The following is a 12,943-nucleotide window of genomic DNA, read 5'->3' on the forward strand; positions in this document are numbered from 1 at the left end:
AAAAATTTGCCCTTTAACCTGATTGATGATGTATTTTTATAGTATAATGTTGCAGCATTTGATTTTTTAAATGTTTTCACCATAACAGTGGTGTAGAAACCAGGGAATTGGGGGGGGGGGGGGGGCTCTACTTGTTTATCCATAAATTTGGATAGTATAGCAGGAAATTAGTCTTTAAAAAGTTGAATGCTCTAAAACTTGCTTATGATTATTGGTGGATTAGAGTTTTCACGTACCTCACAGTTAAGCAGAATTTTTATTATCAATAGATGCAATCATTTTGTGAGTTGTCTTCGGAGTAGGTTATTTTTCGTCATGTGGGGCAACCAGCTGTGATGACATTCATTATGACCGTAGTGAAATATTTGACACACTATGATTGCATAATAATTGTGTACAGTATATATTGCCATTAGTTCGTTGTTCATTGCAAGACTATTCCTTTGTTGTTTCCCCAAAAGATATAAAGGATTTGCTACCCACCCTCAATCTTAAACTATTCTGTTCCCCTTGCAATATAAGGTCATAATTCTGTGGTTCTTCTATAATAGATTACAGTTCATTGAAGTTTTCAGCAAATCTGAGTAATGGCCAAAATTTTTATAAATTAATCATATCAAAAATACTCTAATAATAAACATGTATATGTTCAAGCTACCAAATCAGATTTGGGAGGGTTTTGCATCTGATGTGTCCTATCATATTGTTGTTTCTAAATATTATTCAAAGTTATAAGATATGTGTCTTTTAATTTTAAAAAGCCTAAAACTCTCTGAGGAGATACCTTAAAATTTACATTTTGAAAATAAGGATGGTGGACTAAATCATTTATTAAATCATACGATAAAATAATGAGTCCTAATTAATTTTTTATAAATGTTGTACTAATCCTATTACTGCGACTTGTTGTACTCAATATTTATTCTAAACTTTTATTATTATTTTGTTAATAGTACCAAAATAAAAGTTAGGGAAACTTTATCATGAAAATTTGTTTGCATGTCAATAGTTTTAATAGAACTGATATTTTACTAGTTTATGTAGTACGGAACCTATATTACACAAACATTCTTTTGATGTGGAATAGAATTTTCTGTCCCTTTTCCATCTTGCTGGAATGTTACCATGCATTTTTCATTCATACCATAGAAAAAATTATTCATACCGTTTATTATTTGTTTGGCCTTTTCAAATTTCTCTTAAAACAATATAGTTTATTGAGCTTGCTATGTTAGAAGAAACATATTTCATTGAGAATCATTGAAAAATGACACTGGCCCACCGTGAATATTTCTAGCAGTAATAATGGTAGGGCATCCGAAATACATTATATACAACTGGAAATCATTTGGTTCTGGAGGTACTGTTGTCATATAGTCCAGTTAATTTGCAGTACTGTTAATTAAATGCAGTAGCAAAAAAGAAGTTGCCTTCATATTACTGAAGTTAATGGATTTTCCATATGAATTGAAGCTCCTGGTCACTAATCAGTGCCATACTTGATAAAAACTTGTCCCATTCCCTATATTTTATATAAATATGGTATTAAGGTCACCAAATTATTGATCATAATGTATTGCATTTGTTGCTCAATATCTATGGCCAATATCTATACCAATCAGAAAAATCATTCCAGGTGGACTAATATCCACTTTTGACGTGAGTGCAGTTTAAATCCATAGATGGTAAAAGGCAAACAATGCCAGCTTTGTTAGAAAAGTGGGTAATGCACTCATTTTCTATCCCTTAATTATTTTTGTTTGACTGTTAATGTTGTGAACTTTAATGGTGCAACCATTTAGACACATTATATTAGCCAGGAGTGGCTGATCAGCATCCTGGGGTCTGACTGTTTACCAGATAATTTGGTTTAGACCAAAAAATGAAGTTTGAAATTACAATCCAGATATATATGAAATTTCTGAAAATTCTAGGCAGTGGGAGGGCATGGCATCCTTAATGATGGCTATGTGGTCTAAGTGAACTTTAAAAAAAACCATAAACACAGTAATCAACCCAAACGTCGGTTTGGTAGGTGATGGTAAAGGTCACCCAGTACTAAGCTCAACGGCGTGTGAAACTCGCACATCAGGGTAAGGGGGCCAGTTCCTTTACCTATGCAAGTTACGGTTTCCCTGGAAGTTCTGGTTCCTGAAAAATCACACAGCTGAGGGTGCTCAGAGAGGCTTGCCCGGGAATCGAACCAGGGCCCTCTGGTCTGTAGTCCAACACTACCCACAGACTACCACGACCCTTAAAGTGCACTAAATGAACTGAAAAAACTTGTCTTACTGGTGCAGTTCTCTTGTCCAGATTTCCTCCTGCCCGGCAGAAGTGCAGTGAATGTGTTAGCAAAGAATAGGACAGTGGTAGGAAATGTAGCATGAGTTAAGTTCTCAGAAGTCTCATTCTGGCCATAAACTGACCTCCCCATCCTACAAATTGGCAAATCAAGGTCCCTGACATGCTCAAATTTTAAATATGCTGGGTAACAAATTCTGCAAATCTTCACATACTATGGCTTGCTCGGTAATAAATATTAAATGTTTTTTGAGGTGTTTTGATTGGTAAATTTAGGCAATAAATTCCTCTTAGTGGTCACACTAATGAGATACAGTTTCTTTCAAGTATTGACTGTGCTATTTAGCATAAACATCTTTATTGATTTTTCCATAAAGACAATATATATTAAGTGCTACTACGTTATATGCATCTTTTCCTTGAATCATATTTCCTGCTCTTTCCCTCTCCTCTCTTTGATCCTACCACTCAATTTTTGAGGGGTTAGGTGAAAGAAGGGATTATGTAGTCTCAATTTTTCCCCAAGAAAGATGTTTTATTATCATTACTAAGACAGAGCAGTGCTTGAGAAGATTAAGCATTTGTAACTTATTTGTCTAATATATAAAATGTAGTGCAAATGTGGGAAACCAATGGTGGTTAGCTTCAAACATGTGAGGAAGTGTATGGAATGATTTTTGCTGGTACCATTGGTCATTTATGCCTTGGGGCATTTATAATGTGCCAATTAATAAATTAATCCCATGGCCCCCTAGAGTATTTGAAAATCATTCAATGACAAATTGGACCATTAAGAGTTTGGGTTTAGGAAAGTTATATTAGTTACAGGAAAGTTCTTATGGCATAGGTATTTTTTTCTTCTCATTGCTGAAGAAAATGGAATTGCTTTTGAGAGGATATTTTCATTTTCCGTGCATAATAGTCAGCATTATAATATTAAATAGAAGTCTAATCTGATTCTTGTTTCACTTAAAATAATACAAACATTTGATTCATGCCATGCTAGTGAAATGTTCCATGTCACCTCACAAATTCCAGTTGTTTTTCAGTCAGTCCTTGGTGAGCAATTTTAAGATATAAATATATGGTGACAAAAACATAATTTTTTTCTGGACTTTAAAACACTCACTCGAAAAAGAGAAGGGGTTTTTCTTTTAGAAAATATGTGGCACAAGTCAGAAATGTGATCCTGTGATTGACATATGGACATTTATTACCAGTAAAAACATTTCCCATTCCCTCCTGTTTAGGTGGCATTTTGAGAAATTGAATTTAACATTGAAGATTTTCCAAACCACATTAAAAATCAGTGCCTGCTTTCTCCCCTATTATATTTTTTCAAGTTCCATTCAATAAAATAACAATAATGTTAATTGGGGAAGATAAAAATTGTGTAAATACTAAAGTGAAATGCATATTAAGTAGTCAGTAGGGCTAGTTATGAGTGATATTTACTGATTTGTAGTTTATGGAGTAATTTATGGAGTAATTTAAGAATAATATGAAGAGGGTGTAAAACAATGGCAGAAGATTGCCTGGATTCGAGTTTTTTAAAAAACTAGTTTTAACTATCACCGAAAAGAAAAAATTTGATAGCCGTACATGAAATTCTAATAAAAATTGGGATTGCAATAATTATTCTTTTTTTAATTTTAAATGTTGAGGAGTTCTGGCCTCAAGTCTAAAACAGCGGAATATGGCTCCTAAGTTTATTACACAGAAATTCTTAATTTTCTGTTGAGATTGATATTCATATCAGAGATTTGAAAAGAATTAGCTATATCTGTCTCGAGTACAATTATCAAAGGTTTAAGTCTTAAATTGTTGCCTAAATTTTGTAATTTAAAGTTGCATATGAATTGATTCATTAAATGATGTAAAATTATTATGGCAAAGTATGATGGCCATGAATAGATACATATTAGTCTTACCTTTAAATTAATGGTTTTATGCATATCAATGCTTGCAAATGCATTTACCATTTACTGGTGGATGAATAAATGACATTTCATGTGTGGTAAGTCGTCATAAAATCTTATTTATTTAAAACCCCTTGAAATATACATTGTCAGGATGTCATGGTAGTTCAATTGGTTAAAGCACTTGGCTGGAAATAAAGGTTTCTGGGTTCAAGTCCCATTGAAGTTGAATGATTTTTGCGAAGTGAAATTTTTGCATTTCATTGCACATCACTGAATACCACAGTTATGTACGCAAATGTTTTGTGATATGTGAGGGTCAAGCTCATCCAATACTGGTTTCCCAGAAATATTTGGTACCCAAAAAATCATGCAGGCTGACTGTTTCAGTAATTGTCGTGGCATCTCCAGCAATTCTTTAAAATTCATAATGGTCAAACTTAAAGTGAGAGAAAATCCTAACATATTATTCCACTATTGAGAATTTAATCGAGTTTAGCCGAGAAAAATATTGCATAGACTTAATTCAATTTGTTAAAAACACTTAATCATCATTTTTATATTTCTCTCCACTAGATTTCACAGTAATACCTTTTGACATATTTGGCATATCCAAAACAAATCCAACATGACTCACTATCTCTCTCAAGGCTTGAGATTCCTCATTTTGTAGCTTAATGTTTTGAGTCAATTCCTAATTGGAAACGCATAATGTAAAAGCTGACGTATCATCAAATGACTTCTAAGTTTTTCTCCATCATGTTTTCCTTTTGGATTTCATGACATCTAACAATGTCAAGTCTTATTGTCTGGCTAGTAAGTAAGTAATTTACAATTCCTTTGCAACTCAATATGTTCTAGGCCTCTTACACGCTATACTTTTTCTTTTTTTTACTAACTAATATCATTTGTTCTCTTAAACTCCTACAAGTGCATAATGGCATTTTTGGAAATTTTAATTGTTGTCGTATTCTATTTTGAAATAATTTGCAAGCTTCTATGTAGACTGTAGGTTTTCCAACACAATGCTAATGGCAGTTATTAGAAACAAAAAAATAAGCCTTTGGTATTTGGTAATCCTAGCAATGCTAAAATAGCTGTGAGTTCACCCTTATATTCTCCCCCCACCACACGCCCTTGCGGCAGCTTGCGGGGTATTATGTAGATGTAGATGTATATTGATAGGCAAAAAGCAGAAGTGCATGGCAACATTTTTAATGGCAGCAGGGGTGCAGTGCTAAGTCCTGCTTCAGTTACCTTTCTGGAATGAGCAGATTAATCAGGCTGATGTTGTTAAGAGTTTGCAGGTTCGATTTCTGCTTGGTTGGTGTTTCTTTCAACTAAAACTTCAGTGTTAATAATCGTCCTTGTTGTTATTTTAATGTTGAAAACTTATCAAATTATTTGTAATTGGAGTTGTACTTGTGTGCATTTAATGAAATATTATTGTTAATGTTGGTAATAGGATATTTGGCTAATTATCAATAATTGATCTCAATCATGAGGAAGGTCTATTTGATTCTTCCTTCATGCTTTACAAATGGATTTCCACAAAGTATTGGCCTCAACTATCTCTCAAAACAATCATGAGATTTGTGAGGTAAATATAAAAGGAAATAACATATGAAATAAATAGGGGAAAATTTTGCCATTACGTAATTAAGTTAGCGAACACCTGGTCATTTTAGTGGGAAGTACATAAGGTGTACTCCAGTGTGCAAGTCAATTCAAAATATCAATAGCCTGAAACTGTTCGGTCAACAAATGAAAGTCAGTTAGAGCTCACTGGTTGGTTTAACTTGCCTTTTTACACTTGGATGGCATTGAATGGTAACCAGACCAAAGGGGTAATTTTCACATAATCTCTGTCTCTTGTTAATGTTATCTACCAGTCAGTTAACATATTATCGAGGCACGTAGGGAACATGAATTTATTTGTTCAAATTAAATTGTCATAGCTTGAGACCTCATCAAATTGGTACATTTAATTTTATACTTATGTGTATTTGGTACATTTTATATTATATCTACAGTAGTACTAACTTCTGAAATTGAATCTTATTTTTAGCATGACATTTTTAACATAAAATCACTTCATGTTTGTATCATTACTTGTAATTATATTCTTCAGTTGCTGCCAAACTGCAGAGCCATCAAAATGGTGACCCAATGGACCAGCATGGGCGTGATAAGCATCACTACACCAGTAGCAACAGGGTAAGCCCAATGGTGAGAAGATGTATTGTTTCCTTTGAAAGAGTTAAATTTTAGACCTCAGTGGCGCAAAAATTTCAAGGTACTTCTTTGTTAAAGTTGTGCTTGCACTCTTTAATGTGATATACCTCGTTGAGTTTTAGCTGAAAACATTGTCATAGGGTGGGATGTGGGGATGAAAGAAAGTGAGCCTGGTAAACTCTCGATTATCAGTGTGAGCAATATCCATGTAGTGGATTTATCGGTGCTTTTCTCTCTTCCCAGGTCTTGAAAATTTTAATGAAATTAAAATCATGAAGGGTTTTGAATGCTCTGAATCTTTGACACTCTTTCACTTGGTATTCATCTCTTGCCAATCATTTGTTTTTCCCTGGTTACATGACTGGTTTAGCTTTCTGACAAATTGTGCTGCTATTCACTTGGGTTCTGTGTTCCTACAACAGTATTACTCCACCTTTATCAAAATGGCCGAAGAATGGAAAAATTGTACTTTTAATCGCTAAAAACTCAAATGAATCGAAAGGATGCAAAAGAAGAATTTATTTATAAATCTCAGTCAGTTGTTTTTTTTTTTTAACTATTATGATTCGCTACTCACATGATTTTTTTCTTGTGTTGGCACAACTGTGAGTAGGCACAGTATGAAAATGCAAGGCATTTCATCCACCACTCTAGGCAGTCACTTGAATCAGTTGTGGCAGAAATGGAAAAAATCAAGTATTATACAGTGATAAAATTCTTCGGAAAAGGTTTAATGATGACCAAAATTCATTAGAGAACTGCAAATATGCATGAAAACTCTTCTTCAATTTTCACCATGAAGTGGTGGCCGAGTTTAAAAGTGGTTGTGATAGCCTTCTAAGATGATTTACATAAATAGTATCATAAAAGTGGCACCTCACCGTTAATCATCTAAATAGTAAATTATATGATTTTTGAAGATCTGAAGGTACTAGAAAATTGGTAATGTATAAGGTAGAAGATTGGAATATCAAAAGAATTCATTGGTTACATTTTAAATTAGGAATGCACATGACAGCTTTGCACAAGATGAGTGTCACTTTGTTGCTCACTGTGGATCAAAAATGCAATCAGACCACATTTTCCAAACAGGGCTTGACGCACTTTACGAAAAACAAGAGTGATTTTCTGCATCGATAAGTGAAAATGAATGAAGTGTAGGTTCACCATTACACACTAGAATTGAAACAGCACTCCATGCAGTGGATAGAGGCTGGTTCTTCAACTCCACAAAGGTGAAGACGGTTCCATTGGCGGGAAAGGTCATGGCAACAATTTTTCGGGATGTGAAAAGAATTCTGTCGTTTGACTATCTTGAATAAGGTAAAATAATAACTGGAGAGCACCTTTTAATGAAACTGGACGCCAACATTCATCTGCCCACTAAAGTGGCTCGGTAATGGGTGAATTGATGGATTTTCACTGCAAAGTGCTGTGGAACATCCGTCCCATTCCCCATATTTGGCTACCTTGGACTTCCACCTTTTCCAAAAACTCAAAGGTTTCCCTGTTGGTCAACGTTTTCTATCCAACCAAGAAATAAATGATTGCGACTGTAGACAAGTTCTTAGCAGCATTTCCGAGAGAACACTATGGAGATAGGATAATGGTAGTGCAACACTGCTAGATGCAATGTATTAATATTAAATGCAATTTTGCTGAAAAATACAACTTTTGAAAACATAAATTGTAATTTTCATATCAGGCCAAGAACTTATTAGATCACGTAATATTTTCCACCATCTAAGCCTGCACTGTCCTCTTTTCGTGCTGAGTGTGTGCGCTGTTCATGTTTTATTTGTTTTCCACAGAATCAAACTATTTCAGTCATTGAATGGCACTGTTATGCCTTGTAAACTGATTATAATTAAACTTCTCGGCATCACATCACATTAGGGGGTACCCAAAAATAACCAGAATAGTGCTGCGGTTGGTGGAGCTTATGGAGTACATATGTCTTAGGCTAGGTGAGCATAGCACAAATTGTTCCGAGTTCTTTGCAGGCATTGTTGTCATCTGGTAAGCTTTTGTTCAGTCATTACAATTCGTATTGTACCACAGTTTTGCTTGTTCTTGATTTTCGTCTTAGCAGATTTAAGTGAACTGCATGCCGCTGGGAAATTTTGCTTTCTGCTTGGGAGAAACGCTGCGGAAACTGTTGTGATGTTAATAACAGTTTACAAGAATTGTGGTTTGGGAAAATATCAAGTGTACCAATAGTTGTTCTATTTCAAAGAGGGTGAAAAGTCACTCAATTACAAACCTTATTCAGGCTGGACATTTGTCAACTTCTAGAAATGACGAAAATGTTGAAAAAGTGGTAAAAATTAGTGAGCTATCTGGAATAACGTGGGGCACGGCTCAAGCCGACCCAGATTTGTTTCTAATGTTTACTGGTGATGAGTAATGGTGCTATGGTTACGACCCCAATACCAAGCAACAGTAAAGCCAGTGGAAAACTTCATTAATGCCTCGCCCAGAAAAAGCTTGTCAAGTGATATCAAACCTCAAGATGATGCTCATTTGTTTTTTCTATATGAGAGGGAAGTGCATTCTGAATGTTTCCAAATAGTTCAGACTGTTATTCAGGCTTTCTATTTGGAATTTTTAAAAAGATTTGTTACAGAGTGCAACAAAAAAGGCCGGATTTGTTAGAGAAGAAGGACTGGTTTTTCCATCATTAAAACGAACCAGCTCATGCAGCCATTTCAATGCACTAGTTATTAGCCAAAAAGTACATGACTCCCTTGCTCCACACCCCTCACTCTGTGGGGTTTCTTCTTGTTTCCTCGATTGAAGAGGGACATGAAAGGACAGCATTTTGATGACGTGAAAGCGGTACAGAAAAAGAATGAGGCAGGAGCTATTGGGCATAAAAACAGATGAATTTGAAAATGTTTCCAGGAATTGATACACAGATTAGCCAAAATGTATTAAGTACAATTGAGAGTACTTTGAAGGTGATAAGGTTGTTTATTAAAAATATGAAATGCATAGCCTTAAAAAAAATAATTCCAGTTATTCTTGGGTATCCCCTCGTATGCCGTCATTAGTTGATTTTGAAAACAGACTTCAGCAGCTGAATGAGGTGCTTACCTTTAGATATATCAGCTGGATATAAATGTCTATGAAGGCAAAAGCTTGGTTTATTGGTGTGAGATAAAATACCGTATTTTCCTATCAATAATGCACACCCAGAGCTTTGTAGTTATCATGAATTTGTATAGATATCGCACGATCAGGACTTCATAGTTATCTTGAAGGTGTATAGATAACGCACATCTGTATATACATGTGCATATTTGCATGCATATATGTGCGTAAATATTATATATGTGTGTCAAATATATATTTTGTGTTTAAAAATATGGCTATACCCATACACTAATAGATGGTAACAACTAATGAATGCATGAAATCATAATTGCCTGTGGCTATATCTACCGTAAGTATCCAGAAGATTAGAGCCAAGTGATTGAAATTAATTCCAAACAACAGAAGGATCAAAAAAACAATATTTACAAGCTAACACAATATGTCACTTAATTGCTTTTTCGCTATGATTTGTCAGTCGGAACGAGGCATACATTTGTGTGCCCTTTTCTCTGCTAAATAATTTAACTTTCAGCAAATCAAATATAAAAAAAATAAGAGAATGAATGAAATAGAATTTTCTTGTTTGGTTTGCTTAACTTCTCTTTGTTAGTATTGGTGCTCAGCTGTTCTACTGTATACACCGTCCAAGTTATATGAATGCGCCGCCTACTTGGTGATTTTTTCTAGCCTGAATTGAGTTAAGCTTTTGTAATTTACAATTTTTTCAAGAAAATTACCCATGGAGATTGAATCATTTTCAGTGATATTTAAATTCGTGACATTTTTTTCGATCATATGAACATTTTTGTGTAGATAACGCAATGGTTATCGATGGGAAAATATAGTATATTAAATGTTCTAATTACTTGAATCAGAGGAAATGTGTAACTGGATAGGCTTGCTAAGTCTGCACTCAAATCTGAATATGATATTTATGGAGTGTGTTCATATTATCTATATAAAGGGTATAAAATGGGACTAATAATTTTAATATGGGACTTAATATTTTTTCATAGTAATCAAGACATGACAATGGATGCTATGATAGCCATAAAAATGCTATATTAATCATTATTTACAGTTCCCTGGTGGCATTCTTATAAATATAACATGAAATACCTGCTGTGATGGCTACACTATCCTGAAAATAATGGAATTAGCCAATAAGTGATGGTAAATTATCATCAGTAATGAGAACTCAATAAAGCGAGTCATTATCTAGGGATTTTGAAATCTCATTATATCAAGATTCCCCTTAAATGATCCCTGTTAAAGATATTTATTCATTGTGTCTTTTTTATCCGTCAGTACATAGTTGAGAATTGATAACCTATTTCCAAAGCTCTCCATGAAAACACAGTTGATTTAAAGCTGTTTTGTTTAATGAGAAAGAACCTTTGCACTTCCATACAGATTTAATATTTCACAACCATGGAATCGATGCTGTGCATCATTATCACCTGATGATGATGCACAGCATCAAAATCATGGTCATGAAATATTAAATCTATATGTGGAAGTGCAAGATTACTTTCTTTAATCTCATCATGAAGGAATTCCACAAAGGTAACCCTGAAACTTTTATGTATTTTGTAGTTAGCACTATAGATTCTTTTATGAATATTTTGTTTCTTTTCAGGAGAAGTCTCCTTATGTTCGAGAACGAGAAAGATCACATGACAGAGATGGCCGTGATAAACAATATCCTTTTTATAATACATATCTCTGTTATAAATTAGTGATAGAATTTAGATTAGCAGATGTTAAAAGCTTAAAGAATTCCACGTTTGTTTTTTTACTTGGTTCAATCTAAAATAGACATTAAAATTTTAATGTCTATTTAAGAAAAATTCCAAGGAACTGCGGGAGTTGCTGCAACAGTAACTTTTATCCACTAAGTGTGTATTACAATGCAACAATTTCAGAGCGTAAAAATCATTTGCCTTGACCGGGATTGGAACCCGGATCCCTTGATATCCGGCCGCATGCTTTAGCTAGTTAAGCTATCGAGACTTCCTCTTAAAACCTTAAGAGAACTTCTATTTAAGAGCAGGGGAAAATTTTGTGGTTAGTTTAAAATTAGTCACAGCTTTTCAATAGTTGAATTTGATCATGCATTATTTTCAAAACATTATCATGTAATTCATTGCATAATTCCATCCTAGATTGTTCCAGCATTAGGAAGACATCTCATTAGCATGAAAGCAATTTTGCTAATGGGATCACTTGAATTATATCATGGAAATAGATTAGAATTTGCTATTTTACTTCAAAAGTTCATGATAAAACAGAAAGAAGCAAAATGTCATTATTACAATTGTCAGTTCTGTAAAAAATTACTAATCCCAAATTGTTTTTATATATCCTTATTCACAGAACTCATGAAATTAACAATATATTAAATTTTAAAATTTCTGGGATTCAGAAAAGCTTAATTTTAAATTGAAAATCACCATTGTGCCCTGGAGTGTTTTGTAAGATGCTCTGTCACCAAAAGTTTCAAGAATCGTCAACTAATGTGGCAAAAATATGAGTAAATAGATTGAAATATGGAAATGTTATGCATTAAAAATGTTGGTTAACTCTTCCTAACTTGTGGTGCCCATTCCTGTGATGCCTCAATGTGGCCTAAATCTGTCAATAAGGGGAGGGTGGATAATTAGAGGCCATGCAGAGCTCTTAGTCAATAGGAAGAGAAGGGAGAAATGAAAAGACAAGGAAATTAAAATTCAATGAGTAAAAATGTCCTGGGTAAGTAATGAGCTATAGGGAACAATCTTACTCGTCGTATGAGTATAAAAATTCAAGTTAAGCTGTCAAAGACTTGATTCACATATTTTTATATAAATAAATAATAATGCCTACTGTTTTGCCGATTTCAAGGTATTTACACTGTTCGCGGCTCATTTTCAATCACCGAAACATATGCTGTAACTGGTATTATGTGTATATTGTACATAATTCATTTAATGCTATCAGTTCCCGTAAGCTTCATGATAATGTTGGTTCACTATGGCCTTCATACTTTTGTATTTGAATGCATTGTATCCACTTTAGGTTAGGTGATGTTCCTGGACAGAGGCATGTTATTATTAGGAAATGGCCAGCCTCAGAATGTAGCCTTCGTAGTTTATCCTTCCCTTAATATCACCCTTGTAAAGTTATGTGGACTAAAAACCTTAAAACATTCTCACAAGCTAGTAGACATGGTGATAATATTGTCTTTAAATTTATATGTATATAGTTTTGGAGTGCCTCATCAATAATATTATTGAAACCATGAAAAATAGTTATCTTTATGCTTGAATATGGTAAAAGTTGGCTGGAATAATGGAAAAGTTCTCTGTTCATTGTTTAATGGTTTCCAATAAATTGATTAAAATAATCATCAT

General features: G+C 34.0%; 1 protein-coding gene across 2 annotated transcripts in view; it reads left to right on the forward strand.

Annotated features, from left to right (window-relative positions):
* Positions 1 to 12,943, forward strand: part of tho2 (THO complex subunit 2-like protein) — a 61,798-nt gene that overhangs the window by 47,473 nt on the left and 1,382 nt on the right. The window contains exons 30-31 of one of the 2 annotated variants that reach the window (XM_071596698.1): positions 6,352 to 6,449; positions 11,191 to 11,252. In XM_071596698.1, the coding sequence (XP_071452799.1) occupies positions 6,352 to 6,449; positions 11,191 to 11,252 (160 nt within the window). The remainder of the gene's footprint in view (positions 1 to 6,351; positions 6,450 to 11,190; positions 11,253 to 12,943) is intronic. The other variant, XM_071596699.1, reaches the window with a different exon arrangement.

The sequence above is a fragment of the Hetaerina americana genome, unplaced genomic scaffold, assembly GCF_022747635.1.
Source record: "Hetaerina americana unplaced genomic scaffold, ioHetAmer1.1.p SCAF_8, whole genome shotgun sequence".
Classification (NCBI taxonomy): domain Eukaryota; kingdom Metazoa; phylum Arthropoda; class Insecta; order Odonata; family Calopterygidae; genus Hetaerina; species Hetaerina americana.